General features: G+C 36.4%; 4 protein-coding genes across 5 annotated transcripts; 2 read left to right on the plus strand and 2 right to left on the minus strand.

Annotated features, from left to right (window-relative positions):
- Nucleotides 1,309-4,457, plus strand: LOC104707776 (RNA-binding protein BRN1-like). Of its 2 annotated transcripts, none has more exons than XM_019228609.1 (9): nt 1,309-1,571; nt 1,733-1,815; nt 2,529-2,580; nt 2,688-2,813; nt 2,899-2,978; nt 3,070-3,249; nt 3,348-3,672; nt 3,755-3,898; nt 3,995-4,457. In XM_019228609.1, exons 1-9 carry the CDS (start codon nt 1,400-1,402, stop codon nt 4,141-4,143), a joined length of 1,311 nt encoding a protein of 436 aa, XP_019084154.1. In that variant the 5' UTR covers nt 1,309-1,399; the 3' UTR covers nt 4,144-4,457. The 2 variants fall into 2 exon arrangements, with proteins under 2 accessions (XP_019084154.1, XP_019084155.1); XM_019228610.1 differs by having other exon boundaries at nt 3,351-3,672.
- On the minus strand, nt 4,527-6,561 carry LOC104707777 (rho GTPase-activating protein 2). The gene is made up of 4 exons (XM_010424200.1): nt 6,101-6,561; nt 5,886-6,006; nt 5,450-5,800; nt 4,527-5,343 (listed from the first exon to the last, which is right to left on the minus strand). Exons 1-4 carry the CDS (start codon nt 6,460-6,462, stop codon nt 4,894-4,896), a joined length of 1,284 nt encoding a protein of 427 aa, XP_010422502.1. The 5' UTR covers nt 6,463-6,561; the 3' UTR covers nt 4,527-4,893.
- Nucleotides 9,145-15,311, plus strand: LOC104707778 (nodulin homeobox-like). The gene is made up of 16 exons (XM_010424201.2): nt 9,145-9,314; nt 9,816-9,971; nt 10,082-10,237; nt 10,338-10,421; nt 10,516-10,644; nt 10,828-11,046; nt 11,208-11,339; nt 11,415-11,507; nt 11,823-11,975; nt 12,154-12,442; nt 12,544-12,681; nt 12,765-12,834; nt 13,784-13,850; nt 14,003-14,488; nt 14,569-14,606; nt 14,703-15,311. The coding sequence occupies exons 1-16, from the start codon at nt 9,234-9,236 to the stop codon at nt 15,205-15,207; spliced, it is 2,796 nt and encodes a 931-aa protein (XP_010422503.2). The 5' UTR covers nt 9,145-9,233; the 3' UTR covers nt 15,208-15,311.
- LOC104709778 lies at nt 15,411-15,858 on the minus strand. Its single transcript, XM_010426338.1, has 2 exons — nt 15,747-15,858; nt 15,411-15,661 (listed from the first exon to the last, which is right to left on the minus strand). Exons 1-2 carry the CDS (start codon nt 15,856-15,858, stop codon nt 15,411-15,413), a joined length of 363 nt encoding a protein of 120 aa, XP_010424640.1.

The raw sequence follows: 20,253 nt of genomic DNA on the forward strand, positions 1-20,253 counted from the left end.
TACCTGTTCCTGATGATATTTGGCAAGACTTGGCTATGGATTTTGTGGATTGTGTTTGTGGTAGTTGACAGATTTTCCAATATATATAATACAATACATATATATAATACAATCCATAATTCAATATATATAATACAAGATATCTTTATCTAGTAGAATCGAACTTCGGTGTGATATGTTGTATAAGTGGACCGTTAAGGTGATAACTACTAGGTTAAACATAGATATCATGTAAATTTATATTTGCTATATATATGACAAATGGCAAAATTTAACGACTAAAAAATTCCAACGAAAAAGAGACTTGATTCATAACTCAATTCATATAATGCACGGTGTAACGTAATCTAGTAGAGTTGAACTTTGATGGAAAAAGCCGGAGAAACAGACTTTTAACCACTTGGCTAAAAGTATTTTTCTTATAAATTAATAATTGTGGGTGTAACTGACAAATGGTAAAATCTAGCGACTAAAAGAATCCAACGAAAAGAAAATGAAATATTTTGATTATTATTAAGCAAAAGTAAAGAAACGGTTGTTTTAAATGAATTTGTCGAGTTCGAATACGACATTGATAAAAACTATGTTACATTTTTATGTATATTATATACGAAATAGTTTTTTAAATATTTCATTTTTATTTTCTCACATTTCTGTTATGACATTTATCAAAAATATGTTGATAACCAAAAAAACAAATAGTTCACAAAATATGAAAGCAACTTAGTTTTGAACACACTTATTAACCTATTACTAAATTATTTATAATCTATAAGTAGATGGGGATGTATTTAGTCCCAAACACCTCATTTGTTAGTTTATATTTAGATTCTAATTGTAAGAGAGGTTTGAAAATCTTAGCCTAATCATCATCACTAATTTATAATGTTATTAACCTGACAGAAATACAAGTTTGACTAAAATACACATTTTCGAATTATAAGAAAAAAAAAATAAACAAATAAAAGACGCGGGTAAAAAGGAAGGGTAAAATAGACATTTAAAGAAGGGATTGCCATAACGAGACAAAACAATCGGAAGTGTTCCCTCGCATCGTAAAAGCTTTTTTTCTCTCCATTGCCAAAATATGTACAGCTGTAAAATGGCAATACCGTAAATAAGCCGTAACAGAATGGGCCATTATTGTCAACATTTTTAATTTAATTCTCCCCAACTTCTCATATTTCCACCATTTTCCTTCCTTCTCCCTCATCCTCCATAATTGATTTTTTTTTTTCTTCTTCTTTCAGCTAAATAAATAAATTTTTAGAAACCCCAAAAAAAAAAAATATTGGTATAGAGAGGGGAGAGAGAAACTCAGAGAAGACGACGAAGAGACGACCCCTCATATTGTCAATAGAGAGAGAGAGAGAAAGGAGAAGAGAAGACGGAGACAACGATGGCGGAAGCGAAAGAGGAGAATAGAGGGGAAGAAGAAGAGAGCGTAAAGCTTTTCGTCGGACAAATACCGAAACATATGTCGGAATCTCAGCTCTTAACATTGTTTCAAGAGTTCGCTGTCGTTGACGAGGTCAATATCATCAAGGATAAGATCACACGCGCCTCTCGAGGTTTCTCTCTCTCTCTCTCTCTCTCTCTTTTCTTTTTTGGAAACTTTTTTTTTTTTAAAAGAGAAAAAAATCGAGAATGTGGTGTTTGATTCTTCGAGAAATTATTATTTGGATTTCGAAAACCCTAATTTTTGTATTTTTTTGTTTTTTTTTGGGGATAGGATGTTGTTTTTTGCTATGTCCATCGAGAGATGAAGCAGATAAGTTGGTCAATGCTTGCCATAACAAGAAGACATTGCCTGGGGTACTCTTTTTTTTTATTATAATTATTTCTCTGACATTTTTTTTTCATTCAGATGCTTGAATGTGATTGATGTTCTGTAGTTATTTTTTTTTTTAATAATTGAATTTCATTCACATCGAACATTTTTTTCCAAGTCAGGTTTTAGAATCTCGAGGTTTTCTGGAAAAAAAATAATTATTATTAATCTGATTTTTGGAGCTGCATTGTGTGTATTTGTTTTGGTTTCTGTTTGATTCCAGAATAGGCAAATTTGTGATTTGCATACATGTTTTGAACGAAGCGTTTCTTTTCTATTTTGGTGTACATCAATTTTTTTTTTTTTTTTTTCCTTTTACTCGAATCAGAATCTACTAATCTTTTGATTTGACAGTCAAGTTTTGTTGGAATTTTATGACATTGTTTTGTAATGTTACCTTCAAACCCAAGAAACTACGATCAGTGGTAAAATGTGATCAATGCCAAAACTCTAGAGGAAACACTTACATTAAAGCAAAGTGTTAGGTTGATACTTCTTTCTTATTAAAAGTTGAAACATATTGGCAAAATATGCGACATTGAAAGTGTGACTTTATTAGGATGAATTCTGTGTGTGTGTGTTTTAACATCTTGAACTTTGGTGTTTCGATTTTTTTCTTCGGTCTTTTGTCGATAACCTTTTCGAGATGTTTAGATCCTTGCTTGTTTCTGACTAACTATTTTTCATGTTTGCTCAGGCATCTAGTCTATTGCAAGTAAAGTATGCAGATGGCGAATTGGAAAGGCTAGGTATATTAGTGATTTCAACTGCTTGTATATGCTATTTTGTTCTCTATTTTTGACCCTTGTAACATCATAATTGATGGTTGTATTTGTTACTGTAATCTGCAATTCAGAACATAAGCTTTTTGTTGGTATGCTTCCAAAGAATGTCTCTGAAGCTGAAGTTCAATCTTTATTCTCCAAGTATGGGACCATAAGGGATCTACAGATTTTAAGAGGTGCTCAACAAACAAGCAAAGGTTAATCCATCTCTGCGATCTTTAGTTTTTTTTAGTATTGCTTTAATCAAGTTTTGACCTTTTTTATGGTTGTTGTTGTTGTTAGGCTGTGCTTTTCTTAAGTATGAGACTAAAGAACAAGCTGTTTCTGCCATGGAATCCATCAACGGAAAACATAAAATGGAGGTACTCAATGCTTTTTGCTAGTTTTAAAACTTGCCATTTGTAACACAGACTTGTGTGTAGTGTTAAAAATTTCATCATCTTCTCTTCTTAGGGTTCGACTGTTCCTTTAGTTGTCAAATGGGCAGACACAGAACGAGAAAGACACACAAGAAGACTTCAAAAGGCTCAATCTCACATCGCTCGACTAGGGAATGGTGATCCAACAAATCCCTCATTGTTTGGAGCCTTACCAATGGGTTATGTTCCACCATATAATGGATATGGTTATCATGTAAGCAACCCTAATAATACTTCATTAGTCCAAAGCTGTATAAGATTTGTCTTCATCAATCTTGTAATTTATAATTATTTTCGTTTCTATTTCTGTAGCAGCCTCCTGGAACTTATGGTTACATGCTACCACCAATTCAGAACCAAGCTGCATTTCCCAATAACAACGCATTGCAAGGAACATCACCTGACTCCGTGCCACCTCGTCTGGCACGTAGAAACTTTCCTATGCCTCCTGCAAACTACATGGGATCTGGTTATCCTGCTGTACGAGCTCATCCTTTTCCATTGGCTTATCCCAGAGGAATTGTTAGTCCTCGCCCTCTAGGTAGCTCCCCTGGATCTATATTACCTGGCATTGGCAACACTGGCATGTCAACAACACCTTTAGGCATTGGTTTGAGTTCCGTGGTTCAAGCCGAAGGTTAGTGTTATCATAACCTACCTTTATCATCTTTTCTTCTCTCATTCCTTTAGACCTGAAAACGTTGTTTTGGTTTCTTCAGGCCCCGAAGGTGCGAATCTGTTTATCTATAACATACCTCGGGAATTTGGTGATCACGAACTCGCGGCTGCATTTCAACCTTTCGGTATTGTTCTGAGCGCCAAGGTTTTTGTAGACAAAGCCACTGGTGTAAGCAAATGTTTCGGTAAGCTCTCTTTTGTCTGGTTTTTGCTCTTTAAGACTGGTTCATTGTGAAGGTAGAAACGAAACCATTCCTTTTGTTGTTTGCTTTTGGTTGCAGGTTTTGTTAGTTACGACTCACAAGCAGCCGCTCAGAACGCTATTAACATGATGAATGGTCGTCATTTAGGCGGTAAGAAATTGAAAGTCCAGCTTAAGAGAGACAATAACAATGGCCAGCAGAGTAGTAATCCTTCCTTGAACTCCTAAAAGGCTAAAAGACGCTGAAGTCCATCTTCTCTCTTCAACTTAAAAGTTCATAACAGAAAGAAAAAGAAAACAAAAACATTCTGGCTAATGGGTTGACCCGGTTCAAGATTTGGGTCGATCTTGAATTGGATGCATCTGTATAAAATCCAAATCTCATTGTGGGTCAAAATGTCCCATCAACTCATAGCTGCAAACTTGAACATCTTTTTTTAATCATTTTTTTTCTTCTTCTGCAAATAACAATTTGTAATTTATGTGTATCAATTGGCATTCATGTAATCATTTTATGATCTATTAACATTAAATTCATTGAATTTTTCTTCTATCATTTTGTTAATTATCTGATGTTGTCTTTAGAAGAAATAACTAGGGTTGTTGTAAAATCAAAGAAAAAAAAAGATCAGATTATCTTTGCTACAAAGTCCAAACAGCACAACAAACACAAACAGACGCAGACACAAACATGGAGAGGGACTACTAACAACAGTCGAGAGACAGGTTCAGCCCTTGTTGAACCCTGAAAATCAGACTTCTCACCAACAATCCCTAAAGACCCTAACAAACTGAACAATAATAATCTCTGTATTTGATTTACAGACACACAACCAGTTTTCTTCCTTCTTGTTTGTTCTCTGCAGAAGATTAAGCAGAAAGAAAAAGGAAAGAGCTACATAGAAATGAGGTTGTTCACCGGTGAAAACGTGGAAAATGAAGATCAGGCTTTGAATTAGACGATCATTTTGCTTCATCTTAGTCGCTTGTGCTTGAGCTCAAAGTGTTGTTTTTGTTATCTGTGAATGATACTAGTGGAGAGCCTTTAGGGCTCCAGTCTTCAGTGATACTGGTGTTTGAAACTCTAGCATTGCTGTTGAGCTGATTCAAGAAGCATTTCTCTATGGAGCTTAGTGATCCAATCTCGGTTTCATCTTCATGTGTAGAGCGGTGGTTGAGATGTTCTTGTTGCTGGTCTTCTTCTCCTTCTCCGCATTCCGAATCAGTGCCTTGTGATTCACAGCTGACTTCCATGTCTTGTGCAGTGTCAGAATCAGAGTCAGTTTGGGAATTGGATGAGTGGGATGGAGAATATCCTTCTGATCCGGTTGCATTTTCTTCGCGTTCAGCTAGCGTTCTTGTGATGAGAGTCTTGAGCAAGTTCATCACTTGAACAGCATGCATAAGAGCCGTTAATGGATCTGTCATCTAAAATAGTTCAAAGCAAGCAAGAATCAAAATGTTAGTAACTTCAGGAGGGTAAAAACACTAAGCGATATTAATTGAACAAGGTTAAGTTTGTTTACATTTTTACCTGAGTCATATTAGGAGCAAAAACCATGGCTATATTCCTAGCATTCATTTTGTTGGTTTCTTCTTCTTCAACAACATCAGCCATAAGATCAACAGCCCAATTGAGCAAAGCAGACTCAGTTGGCTGAAGCTGCTTAATAAGTTCAACAGATTCTTCCTCGGTGTTGCAATTGAGAACTTCCTCAGGAGAAAGACCGTCGAGGACTCCACAAGGTAACTCTCTAAACCAAGCTTTAATAAGACCAGCCAAGCAATGCACATCAATGTTGTCAGGAACAACACCTCTGTTAAGTTGGTCTCTTACTTGCTCCTCTTGACTATTCTCAGGGTTTATCCTAAAGATCCCTTCAGCCTGTATATATATACTCTAATCAAATTCAAAAACTACTCTAAAACAAAACAAAATCGTTAATTTTGATTTCAATTTTCCAAATTACCTTAAGACCTTGTTGAGAATAAAGCCGTTCTTGCATGAGTAATAGAATAGTTGGGACACTGTTCCCTTTCTCGTCATATGAACATTGCATCGATTCAGCAGATACACCAAACACGCTCACACTGCAATTTAAATCAAGATGAGAAACCTTTCAGATCTAGTTTTCAGATTTCTAAAGCTTTTAAAATTTTATCAATCTCACAGTTGAATAAATACCTTGCGCTAGGGACTCGACAAGGGATCTCAACTTGAAGCTCGTGAGGGAGACCAAGGAAGCCTTGGAATCGATCGAAGGTGACATGAGCGATGTGTCGAACGTTTGTTGGCCATCCGATCTCCATGTGATGAACGGCGGACGATATCCCTCCGCCTCCGACTCCGCCGTCGTCTTGCCGGTTGTCAACACGGCAAGATACAACGGATTTACGAAGCGCCGTTAAGAGAAACTCAACGAGAGACAGTTGTTGCTGATTCTGCTCTTCCTCTTCTTCTTCTTCCACCTCCGCTATCGATTTTCTCCTTCCTCCTTTTCCTCCGCCGCAACCTCCGCCTTTAGTCATCATCACTAGCCCCGTCATCGAGAAAACTACTCACACTGTAGAAGAAGAGACAAGAGAACAATTAAGGTTTTCGCAGATTCTCTCTCTCTCTTTCTCTCTCTCTCTCTCTCACTCTGACTCTGGGCTTTGTGCTTCTTCTTCTTCTTCTTCTCTCTTTGGATGTGAATTTGATTTTGAAATTCTCGAAAAGGTTTATTCTTTTTTAAAATTTTATTTTAATTGTTTTTTGAAATTTTTGTCTTTTTGGTTGGATTTCAAACCAACGGTCCATTCATTTCAAATTTTTTTCTCCCTCTATTATATTATTATTTTTAATATATCTAATGTGACCTTTAATGGGAATCACGTTTTACCCTGATAACTTCTCTGAATCTACTATAATGCCACTCTGTTTGATTGGTTCATCCTTGTTGACGTGGCGTTTCACTTATGGATCACCTAGATTTTTTTTTCAAATTGACATTTGCTTTTGGATATCTTATTGTCACTTCATTGTTTCCACATATTCTCATTTTGTATTTCATAACAAAAAGAAACTAAGAATGCAAGCTTTGATAGCACATATTGTTGGATTGGCAATAAAAAGATTAGCTTTGTTTTTCTTCTAATGATTCCTCTTTTATTGAAATAAAAATTAAAAAATTATATTGGAAAAGTAAATATAATAATAAACCAAACTTTTTTGAAAAAAATGTGTTGTCAAGATAAAAAATCTTTCATAATGTAAATGACCAATTATATTACGATACGTGGGTTTGATTTTTTTTTCTTTCTTTATTATTTTTAATGAAAATGGTGAACCAAAAGTTCATTTACGAAACCGGTTTAACAAAAATTTGTGATAAGTATATTATAACCACACACTAAAAAACGTTTAGGTTTTTCGCCGTTAAGGTTTTCATTGTATATTGTGTGATGAAGACGCATTCAAGATTTTTTCTTCCGGTAAGTTGATTGTTTTCTCGCATTTCATAATAGAGTGAAAACTATGTTAAATTATTAGATTTTTGATGGATTGTACTTGTTTTCAATTAGTTACCCAATTAAAAAGACATGTCTATCATTTTTGTGGCGTAAAATCAACAGTTTAGATTTTTGATGTAATATCGCCGGTGGATTCATGTCATCAATCTCAAATTTCAGTCACTAAATCACCATAGACCTAAAATTGTTGGTTGGTAATAAGTAGTGGTAGTTTACTAGATATTATAGCCAGTAAATGTATAAAAGATTCAAGATTTCATTATCTAGATATAGATTCATACTTCACTGTATCCTGATTTTAGGTCTATTAATTAGAACAAATATGTTTGAAAATGACATGCAATATATGAATGTTGTGGTCTGATCTAATTTTTTCTTAACTAATCAACAATTTTTTTATAATGAATTTGATTATAGTCCCCATTGAACAAGAATGAAAGATTAGCTTTGTTTTTCTTTTGATAACTCCTTTTATTATGTAAAAAAATATATATTAGAAAAGTAAATATAATAATAAACCAAACTTTTTATAGGAAAATGTGTTGTTTGGATAAAATTCTTTATCGTGTAATATAAATGACCAATTATATTATGATACATGGATTCTTTTTTCCCCTTTCTTATCTTTAGTGAAAATGGTGAACCAAAAGTTCATTAGCAAAACCGGGTTAACAAAAATTTGTGATAAGTATATAATAACCATACACTAAAAAGAACGTTTAGGTTCTCCGCCACTAGGGTTTTCATTTTAGGTTGTGCGATGAAGTCGCCGCCTTCAAAATCTTCTCTTCCTGGGAGTTGTTTGTTTTCTTTCATTTCATTATGAGCTTAAAATCAGTTCATTAACAAAACCGATTTAACAAAAATTTGTGATAAGTATATAATAACCACACACTAAAAAAAACGTTTAGGTTCTCCACCACTAGGGTTTATGTTTTAGGTTGTGCGATGAAGTCGCCGCCTTCAAGATCTTCTCTTCCTGTGAGTTGTTTGTTTTTTTTTTCATTTCATTATGAGCTTAAAACTATGTTAATTTATTAGATCTTTTATAGATTGTATTTGTTTTCAAATTACTTACCCAACTCAAAAGATTTGTCTATCATTTATGTATAAAATCAACTGTTTAAATTTTCGAGGTAATCTAGATGGTGAGTTCATGTCATCAATTTCAAATTTAAATCACTAAATTACCATAGAACTAAAATTGTTGGTTGGTAATAAATAGTAGTGGCTTACCAGATATTATAGCGAGTAATAAAAGATTCAAGATTTCATTATCTAGATATAGATTCATTACTTCAATGTATCCTGATTTTGGGTTTATTAATTAGAACATATATGTTTGAAAATGACATGCAATATGTGAATGTTGTGGTCTGATCTAAATTTTTCTTAACTAATCAACAAGTTTTTTTTCATTTTTTTTTTTTTTTATGAATTTGATTATAGTCCCCATTGAACAAGAATGAAAGAAAAGCATCACCATCATCAACATCACCATCACCGTTACTATCAACATTACCATCACCATCACCATCATCGGTACCATATCTTTGATTTTGGGTTTAATTAGAACTAATATGTTTAAGACTGACATGCAATATTTAAATGTTATGGTCAAAAATTTGATCTTAATTTTCTTTACTTACCAACAAGTTCTGTTTTTATTTTTCTTCTTATGCTTTTGGTTTTTTTAGTCACGAATGAACAAGAATGAAAGAAAAGAATCATCATCGTCAACACCATCACTACCAGCATTACCATCACCATCATCGGTACCTGATGTTCGAAGAATAACTCGATCGATGTCTAGAGCTGAAAAAAGAGCATCATCATCATCAATACCTGTTCCTGAAAGAAACGAGCAACCAACATGTCAAAATGAAGTAAGTATTTTTTCTGCAATAAGTTGGGCCGAGTATATATAATTTATTTGGACCTTTTCAATAGAAAACCTGTGTTGGGCTTTGATAAAAAAAAACGACTTTGACCAAATAAAAAGAAATCACGTGTTTTGTCACGTGATTGTCTTCATCGTTTCGACATTTGGAAGAAAAATAATGTTAGGGTTTGAAATCGTCCGTCGGTCCGCTGGAACCAAATAATTTATCTGATAAAAAGCTTATAGAGTAGAGAGTTTAGCTGAGTTTTTCTACGAACAAACTCTCAGTGTCGTCAACGAAATTGACCTTACCGTTACTACATAATTACGGTCATGCCACAATCCCTTGAGATAGATTTCGCTCCACTCTTCACCTTACACTTGGATTATCTTATCTTTTTCTCCTACCCATATATTGTAACGCTTGGGATCACAGCAACACACAATTCTTAGTCCGCTGATTTCACCAAGAAAAATTTAAGCTTTTGGTCACTGTTGGTTGCAGAGGAGTACCATGCCTCGATACTTGCACCCTGAAGTCATGGTAGCGGCTGTGAAAGATTTGCATTGGCGAAAGCCTGTGGAATTGCACAAGATGCTTAAAGATAATGGGGAAGATTTCTCTCTTTTCATTAAAGATGGTGCTGGGTTACGGCAAAAGGTATTCCCAATTTGCTGCTTTTTTTTTTTTTTTTTTTTTTTTTTTTTTTTTTTTTTTTTTTTTTTTTTTTNTGTAAAGTACTGATTTTTATTTTTTTGGAGCTCTTGTAGATTAGTGTTGAGAAAATGGTGAAAATGTTACCTAAGCACCTCATGGTGTTGCTTATGAATCCTAACAAAGAAGGCAAGTCTCGATATATATTGTGTGGGATCAGACTGTTGCATACGTTGTGCGACTTAACATCTCGTCACGCTAGACTCGAGCAGGTTCCTTCCATCTTCTTTTGTGTGTTTTAAGTCTCTATGGAACAGTATTTAGGAGAATGTCTGTCTGTTTCTTATTTGTGTTGCTGCATATTTGTGATAGCTCTTGCTTGAGGATGTGCAATTGTCAGCACAGATGATGGATCTGGTCATCTTTGTGATGATAACTCTTCCTCGTTATAGAAAGGTTCGTTTCTTAAAAATCCTCTTTTCTGTCTCTTCCCGTTTCTCTTTATAGAGCTGTGATTCATGTATGTATGTTGCTTTTTTTTTTTTTCCAGGAAAGCGTCAATCCGGATAAAGATTCATTAGTAGAAGCCACATTGGTGGCTTCTGCTCTCCACCTGTTTCATGTGTTTATCTCTCCTTCCTCCCAAGATCTTGTTCACGTCTTTCTTGCCCACCCCAAGGTATGAAACTGTGACCATATCATAATTTGCTTGAACTGCCAATGTCAGGAAAGGATAGATCATATGAAATTACTTCTTGATCGGCAAAAAGAAAGAATGGAAAAGAAATTATGCTTATGCTTTGAGATCTGGGTTGTATTGCCTTGGGGTTAGTTTGATGTGATTCTTGTCTTTCTCATGTAGGTTGATATGTTTTTAGACACTGCTTTTGGAGCTGTTCTCGGTGTTGTGTTGTCTTTGAAAGCGAAGTTGATGTATCAACGAACTGACTCCCCAAAAAAGTTGGGTCCGAGTTCTCTAGGGGAGGTTAACTTCCACTGCCAACAAGCTGAAGCTGCTTTGCAGTTCCTTCATTCTCTATGCCAACAAAAACCGTTTAGAGAACGTGTCGCTAAGAACAAGGTTTCTCTAATGCTTGGTGTTTAAATCTTGTGATGCATCAATTTTAGATTATCTTGTGATGGATCAATTTAAGAACGAGTTGTTCTTAATTTATTTTGCTAAATTGATTATTTTATGGAGGACTACTCTCAGAATGAGGTTTTCTGGTACTCTTCTTTCAGGAACTGTGTGGAAAAGGTGGCGTCCTTATGCTAGCTCAATCCATACTATCACTAGCTATTACACCTGAATTTGTTGGAGCAACCATTACTATAGCTTCTACATCTAGAATGAAAGCAAAAGTCCTTTCAATTGTAAGTCTAGTAAAATTTAGCAAAGTTTTCTCTATTTACTGTCTGCAACTGATACCAACGTTCATGTTCCTGCAGTTGCAGCTTTTGTTTGAGGCGGAAAGTGTCTCATTCCTTGACGAGGTTGCAAATGCAGGAAACTTGCACTTAGCCAAAACTATTGCCTCAGAGGTTAGTCCTAGCTCTGCTTTAAAATCGATTGGACGTTTTCCTTCTTGATTTCAAAGGTTTATCATTGGGTGACACTGCTACTTATAGAATTTACAAATCTTACGGGTTTTGATACGTTGTAACTAGTCATAAAATAAGCCTCATTGCAAAAGGCTGATGTTGAGATAGTGATAATCATATCTGCTCTAGAGTTTAAACCTACAGTTTCCTAACTGGCATATGTTGTTAAAGTGTCTGTTCCTCAATTCTTTCCAGGAAAGTTTATCTATGTGAAATTAGTGTTGACCTCTTCAATGATGATATGTCTGTATCTAGGTTCTTAAATTATTGAGGCTTGGCCTTTCTAAAGCTTCCATGGCTACTGCTTCTCCTGACTATCCGATGGGTTTTGTGCTACTTAACGCTATGCGCTTGGCTGACGTGCTTACGGATGACTCAAACTTTCGATCTTTTTTCACCGAACATTTTGTAAGTATCAACTTAATTTTGCCTCTGCTAAGTTCTCTTGTTTTATATTTTTTTTTTGGCACATATGATTCTTTATCCAGGGTACCATCTATGAGCTGTCATTGGACTGGTTATAATTTATTTGCAGTACTTAAATTCTGTTATTTGATATGTGACCGATGTTAAATCTTATCTCCAGAGCATGGTTCTCAGTGCGGTATTGTGTCTCTCTCATGGAGATTTCTTGTCGATGTTGTGCTCTTCTGATCTTTCTTCAAGGGAGGACGATGCAAATGTTGATTACGATCTGTTTATGTCAGTCGGATGGGTTTTAAGTTTATTATCATCTTCTGGGCAAGCAGTCATACCTCAATTCAAGCTCAGTTTACAAAATAACCTTACCATGTCTTCATATGCACATCAACGAACATCCTTATTTATTAAAATGATCGCAAATCTTCACTGTTTCGTTCCCAACATCTGCCAAGGTGATTTTTTTTCCGCCTCTGCCTTCTTCATTTTGCTGTCTCATATCGTTGGTTTACCTTCTTGTTTTACTATGTGTATTATTTGCTGTTAATATCCGCAGAACAGGATAGGAACCGTTTCGTTCAGAATGTTATGAGTGGATTGCGAAAAGATCCTTCAAGCATATTAATTAAGATGTTACCAGGCTCTTCATATACTCCTGTGGCACAGAGAGGCACTGGTGTTTGCAAAAACCTAGGTATTATCTCTATCCCGAGACACTTATATCTTATATATACAGGTTTTGCTGATTTCGTTGGATGGATATTTGTTAATATGTAGGTTCTCTGTTGCGCCATGCGGAATCCTTGATCCCTAGTTCCCTCAACGAGGAAGACTTCCTGCTTTTGCGGTAACAGAAACCCTCTTCAGTCATTCTACATTTCACCTATGACTATATTAAAGACTTATAGTTCTCAAGCTGTCATTTTATATGTCGCCATTAATATTTTTTTTTTCGGGATACTGCTTCTGCAGGGTGTTTTGTGACCAGTTGCAACCGCTAATCCATTCCGAGTTTGAGGAAAGTCAAGTACAGGTGAANTCGATGTTGTGCTCTTCTGATCTTTCTTCAAGGGAGGATGATGCGAATGTTGATTACGATCTTTTTATGTCAGTCGGATGGGTTTTAAGTTTATTATCATCTTCTGGGCAATCAGTCATACCTCAATTCAAGCTCAGTTTACAAAATAACCTTACCATGTCTTCATATGCACATCAACGAACATCCTTATTTATTAAAATGATAGCAAATCTTCACTGTTTCGTTCCCAACATCTGCCAAGGTGATTTTTTTTCCGTCTCTACCTTCTTCATTTTCCTGTCTCATATCGTTGGTCTACCTCGTGTGTTACTATGTGTATTATTTGCTGTTAATATCCGCAGAACAGGATAGGAACCGTTTCGTTCAGAATGTTATGAGTGGATTGCGAAAAGATCCTTCAAGCATATTAATTAAGATGTTACCAGGCTCTTCATATACTCCTGTGGCACAGAGAGGCACTGGTGTTTGCAAAAACCTAGGTATTATCTCTATCCCGAGACACTTATATCTTATATATACAGGTTTTGCTGATTTCGTTGGATGGATATTTGTTAATATGTAGGTTCTCTGTTGCGCCATGCGGAATCCTTGATCCCTAGTTCCCTCAACGAGGAAGACTTCCTGCTTTTGCGGTAACAGAAACCCTCTTCAGTCATTCTACATTTCACCTATGACTATATTAAAGACTTATAGTTCTCAAGCTGTCATTTTATATGTCGCCATTAATATTTTTTTTTTCGGGATACTGCTTCTGCAGGGTGTTTTGTGACCAGTTGCAACCGCTAATCCATTCCGAGTTTGAGGAAAGTCAAGTACAGGTGAAGGTAAAAAGGCTTGTTGCTCTATTCTACTTCGCTTTTACAAATATCTGGTTTTGTTTACGATGATCTGTTTAGTTACACTGATTCAAGTAGCTGTAACAACGTTTTATTGAGTCCATTGTTCTTTTTCTAACCTTCAAATGTTGTTGCTCTAGGATATTGAAGGTAAGGGAGGAAATTCATCTGGTAAGCAGGAGAGAAAAGAGCCGCTTAATCTTAATAATGAAGGAGCATCAGAGAATTGTGATGTCAGAGTTGAAGGTGTGATAACAAAGCAAGGTGTGAACGAGGAGATAGAAATAGTCGAACGGTTGAAAGAGAGCGATGCAGATGCAAGCAATCTTGAAACCAGTGGTTCAGATACAAGCTCTAACAGAGGGAAGAGTCTGGTTGATCGGCTTGAAGATGGAGAGTTGGTTCAGAAAATGAGCAAGCTGTTGCAAGGCAGTGCGTCAGGAGAGCTGAAGGAGGATGAGAAAGCTGAAAACTTCCTGGTCTTTGAGAAGCAGAGGGCGAAACGGAAGCGTAGTATTATGAATGACAATCAAATGGTGATGATAGAGAAGGCGCTTGCTGAGGAGCCTGACATGCAGCGGAATTCAGCTTTGATACAGCTTTGGGCTGATAAATTAAGTCAAAATGTGAGTTCAAGAATTCTGCTCTTTTTAATTTCCAACCGATATTACAAACGCTGCATTTGTTGATTTACGCCAATGTGCAGGGTTCGGAGGTCATTACATCATCGCAGCTGAAAAACTGGTACTTTGCTTTTTTTTTTTTTGTTCTCTCTGTCAACTGCAAAGAGAATCTTGTAATCAATATTCGTTATGTGACATTTGATGGGTTTATTTTCAGGCTGAATAACAGAAAAGCGAAACTAGCTCGAGCAAACAAGCAAACAGGCCCAGCTCGTGACAATAACAGCTCAGGGGATTTACCAGAGAGTCCTGGAGATGAAAACAACACTTGGCAGGAGAAACCATTAGCCTCCTTACAAGATCAAACTGCACCGGAAAACCCGAAAACAGTAGAGAATGTGATGAGATCATCATCGTCATCAGAAGAAAGGATAAAGCAAGGGGAAGAAGTGAGGCTTATGGACGAGAGAGGAGACGAGATTGGGAAAGGAATGGTGCTGAGAACAGACGGTGAATGGTATGGTTTAAGCCTGGAGACAAGCCATGTTTGCGTAGTTGATGTATTGGAGCTTAGTGGGTCATATGATTGGAGCAAAATGATCATCCCTTACGGATCTGATGATGTTGGGAGGACTTTCGGAGAGGCGACTTTGAAGTTTGGAGTTATGAGAGTGGCTTGGGATGTGAATAAGCTTCAGTATCATCAGACTAAGTTGCAGTGAATGTCATCAGTAGCTTTTTGTTTTTTTATTTAACTATTTAGAGATTCTCTGTTGGGTCCTTTATTTGAATGATTATTAATTTATGGCTTAGTTCTCTTTCTCTCTCTCCCTCTGGTTATTTTACATGCAAAGGTTGAGACTTTGAGGGTAGATACTAAATAGTGCAGATGATAACAGAAGGAAGAGTTTGACTTTTATCTCATTTAGTTGACACAAAGTATGCTCCTAAGCGATGATATAGATTTTGAAAACTGTGAAACAAACGATGATGATGATATCTCCTTGTCCTGGCTCTCCTCATCCTTGTCTATCAAGAACTTAAGGATTAAGATATTCTCCTCTTCCGTTGATCTCTGAACCACAATTCCCGCTGAGTAACCCTTTTCTCTCATCATCAGACTAATCTCTGCCGGGAAATTTGAAATTAACGTCACTAAGTAGAACCAACCTTTCTCTGACAGCAAAATATGAACCACGGGCAAGATTTTGTCTAATACTGTCCTGCCATTTTACCCCTCCAGCCCAAGCAGAGGCAATACCTTCCATTCCAACTTCATATTCGGGTGTTGGCACATAAGGTGGATTCACCACAATCACGTCGACTGAGCCAGCAAGTCTCTTTTCTAGACCAGAAGCTATATCCGTATTCATTACCTATGCTATGCTCGAACGTCTTCGTAAGATCGAGGGTATATTTGGAAAAACGAAGAAGATTACAATAACGGCCGTGGGCAGGGGTTTATGTGAACGTCCACTCTTATTTGGCCACGTCATCATTGACGTATAACGCTGGTGCTGGTGTTTGTTTGGTAGTGACCGATCGTAGCAACCCCACTTGAGATTACTGACGGTAAAAACTTCAGACGCTACTCACTGTCACTGTTGTTGGTGGGTCTATGTAAAAAGCGTTTTTTTTTTTTTTACAATCAAACCTCGTATATTAACTTATCGGAGAGCCAATTAAGAACCGACGAGATTAAATAGAAAAAACAGAAACCTCGTGCTCTTGCACATTTTGCAAGTTTATTGGCACGGATATTATTCTCTCGAGGAATATAACTAATATTAAACTTAGCAAATCTATCTCTGAAATGAGTAAAATCCTTCAATTCTGATGAAAAGGTCGACCAATCCTCGATATTAGACGTCATCATTAGGAGGTCTAAACAATCCGTAGCAAAAAGAGCTTTGTCAAAGTCCAACACTAACAAGCACTCTATAGCCCAAATAAGGGTATCTAACTCTGCATGTAAAGGGGATAGGGTTCTGCGCGATCCTTTTAGTTCCATGTGCAGGATTCTATCACCTACAGATGCAATCCAACCATGCCCACTCCTATCCACCTTTGTATGCCAAGATCCGTCTATAAAGCATACAAGAGATTCTCGTGGAATTGGGGTCGAAGGTATGCCTGCTTCTACTACCGCTGGTGCTAAGTTTCTATTATTTTCTCTTCTCCAAACTTCTTCTTCTTGGATAGCTTTTTCCACTGTATCTTGTGGAGACTCAGAGATATTTTCAAACACTTTCTTGTTTCTTGCCTTCCAAATGTACCACATCACCCAAGGGAATGTCCGCAGATTTTGATCAAGTGCACCATAATCTCTACCGCTCCCATATAGAAAATCGAGGTTACTGTATAGGGAAGATGAGGGAAACACCATAGGATTGGTAGGGGTTGTCGATAAAGCCCACACTTGACGTGCTGGAGGGCATTCAAATAGCATATAATTTATAGTTTACTCCTGTGCTCCACATCTAGGACAATCCTTATCTCTACCAATATGGCGATAATGCAAGTGTTGGCATGTTGCCAAACACCCATTCACACATTGCCACACGAAATGCTTCAGATTTCGTGATGTTTTTAACTTCCATGCTTGCGCCTTGAGTGTCGTAACACTAGGTCCCTGAGGAGGGAGGTCACAAACGGGGGAGAGATGGCTCTCGCGACTTCTTATACAGACTTAACAGTATAATTCTCAGACTTTGTCAAGGTCCACAAATACCTGTCCCTCAAGGCATTTAAGCTCGATTTAATTCCCAAAATAAGGGTAATTTCTTTCAGGGGGAAAAGTTTCCGAAGACGCTGCATTTTCCACTTTTTGTGTTGAAATCAATGAAGGTGTTAACACAAATCAAGAGATTTCTCTCATTAGTTAACCCTTGTGGCGGCCGCGCTGACGTATCTAGGATCCATGGTTCAGTCCATATGCACATATTGAACCTCGAGCTTATGGTCTTACGGAGTCCGTACGAGAGAACATGTTTTGCCGCCAACATGCTCCTCTAACCATATAAAGGTCGATTTGATACTTGTATCTTTAATTGACTACAATATCGAAAGTATCTCCCTTTAAGAACTTGACTAAGGAGAGAATCTGGATATCTGAACAATCTCCATAGCTGCTTTGCCAACAGAGCAAGATTAAATTCTTCTAGTGGTTCGGAAGCATAGCCCACCTTCCGAGAGTTGAGTACACATTTGCTCCCATGAGATCCAATGTAGTCTTTTACTAACTGCTTTATTGCTCCATCAGAAATCGGCTATGGCGCTACTTAATTCTGAACATATAGCTTTTGGTAAGAGAAAACACGACATTACTTATGTCCGAATTGCTTGTGCCACTGATTTTATCATGACTTCCTTGCCTCCTTTAGAAAGGGATTTTGAGGTCCATAAGTTTACCCTTTTATGGAGTTTATCCCTCACGAATGCAAAGACTTGCCTTTGACCCATGAATATTCTCGGGGAGACCCAAGTATGTACCCATGCCTCCTTCTTGTGATATCTCAACAATAGATTTGATCTCTTGTCGTATATGGGAAGAGACTTTGGTTCCAAGCATGATGGAAGATTTGGAAAATTTAATTTCTTGTCTGGATGTCTCGCCATAAAAGCGGATTATATCGATAATTTCTTTGCATTGGTGAGGATCGGCTCTACAGAAGATTAAACTGTCATCTGCAAAAAGTAAGTGGGAAATCCGTGGGCTTGCGTTTGAAATACGTAATCCCTGGATATTCCCCTCTTTTTTAGCATTCTTAATCTGAGCGATTAGCGCCTCTGTACAAAGTATGAATAGATATGGGGATATTGGGTCCCCTTGACGAATCCCCCATGTTGGCATAATCCGTCCCTTGGGATCCCATTGATCAAATTTCGGTAAGAAACGGAGGTAATGCTTTGCATTATCCAACCCACCCATTTTTGATCAAACCCATTTTTTCCATCAAAACTTTTAGGAAATTCCATTCCACACTATCATAAGCTTTACTCACGTCCGTTGATATATCATGGTTTTTATGATTTTTAACCATGATATAAGTGTGCTTTTTGAGTCTTTTGAGTTGTCTTCTAGGTTGTTTTTGAGTCTTTATAGGATTATGTACTCATTGGCACATATGGAACATAATTGAGCTAGATAAGAAGATTTGGAGCATAATCAAGCATTGAAGCTGAGCTACAAAGTTGGGAGACGAGTTCAAGAGTATGCATCGACCGATGCAGTCACAACATTGATCGATGCAGTTCCCACAAGCCAATCAGAAGTTTTTCCCACGAGTTTTAGAAGATTTAGAAAAATTGCCCAAATTTTCCTTATTTGCAATTAAAGCCCCATTAGTGTAAACTAGTATATATAGGATTTTTATGGTCATTGTTTAGACCTAAGCTTTATTTTCCTGCAACTTTTGAGAGAGAACCCTGAGAGATTTTGAGAGAGTTTTTGGAGAGAAGAATCAAGACTCCTTCAGAAAAGATTCAAAATTCCTTTACTTCTTCTTCTAATTTCTTAATGATATCTATTTTATTCATGGTTTTTGTTTCATTAATCATGTCTGAGTAGATCTCTAGTTAGGTTCAGGGTTTTCATAGGGTTTTTATGGTTTATTAGATATGTTATTATTTAGGATTCTTTATCTTTTGTGATCTTCATCTTTAGTTGTTCTTAATACTAGATCTTTGATTAGTCATCTGGATTTAAATCTTAGTATTATTAATTGATATGAGAATATAATTGATTTTTCTGATAAAACCTTTGATGAGCAAAATTATTTCTTGCAAAAAGATTTGATTTAGTAATTTTGTGAACAAGCTAAACCTGTTTTCAAAGCTGGTTTTAACTTGAATTTTGCAAAGAGATTTGGATTTTCGGGTTTTAAACTTAGATAATATTTGCAGTGAGAACTGATTTATTTTACAAAAGAGTTTAGAGTTCTAGATCTGTTTTTAATTGATTGAATCTTAATTTATTGATTGATTTAATATTCCATAAATTCCTGAGAATTTTCCTAGACCTAGTGTTTTTAATTCCTGAATTTACAACACTTTAATTCTGTTTTTGCATTATTTTTAATTTAATATTTTGATTTAGCATAATTAAAAGATTAATATGTTTATTGTGTGATCTAGAGTCTCTGTGGATTCGACCCATAGAGTATTACAACTGCAAGGCTGTTAGTACCATTAGGGTATTACAATTTGAGCATATCATCCATCTTAATTGCCAAAAAAATTTCCCGGTTGGCCTGGTTGGAACAGAGGGCATGAAAATTTTCCTGAGCAATGAAGATATTATATGTGATTAATCTTCCTGCCACAAAGGCAAATTGGGTCTCAGATATAAGTTCCTACAAAAACGTTTTGAGTCGTAAACTCAAAAATTTTGAGTCGTAAACTCAAAAATTTTGAGTCGTAAACTCAAAATTTTTGAGTCGTAAACTCAAAATTTTTGAGATCACCTTATAGCTCAACTTATAGAGGCTAATAGGGCAAAATTTTGATATTTCACGAGGTCATTCTCCTTTCGGGATTAAACATATATTTGTTTCATTTAGCTTGCTATCAAAAATTCCAGAGCTAAAGAAGTTTTTCACCATCTTAGTGAGATCGTCTTTTATGGTTTTCCAAAAATTTTAGAAGAACAAGTAGTCATCCCATCCGGCCGGGGAGCTTTTCCCGGATTCAGGGAGAACAAAGCTCGTTTGACCTTCTCTTCTGAGATTTCTTTCGTGAGATGCTTGTTCATAGCAGGTGTGACCAAT

Source organism: Camelina sativa, chromosome 8 (assembly GCF_000633955.1).
Source record: "Camelina sativa cultivar DH55 chromosome 8, Cs, whole genome shotgun sequence".
NCBI classification, from domain to species: domain Eukaryota; kingdom Viridiplantae; phylum Streptophyta; class Magnoliopsida; order Brassicales; family Brassicaceae; genus Camelina; species Camelina sativa.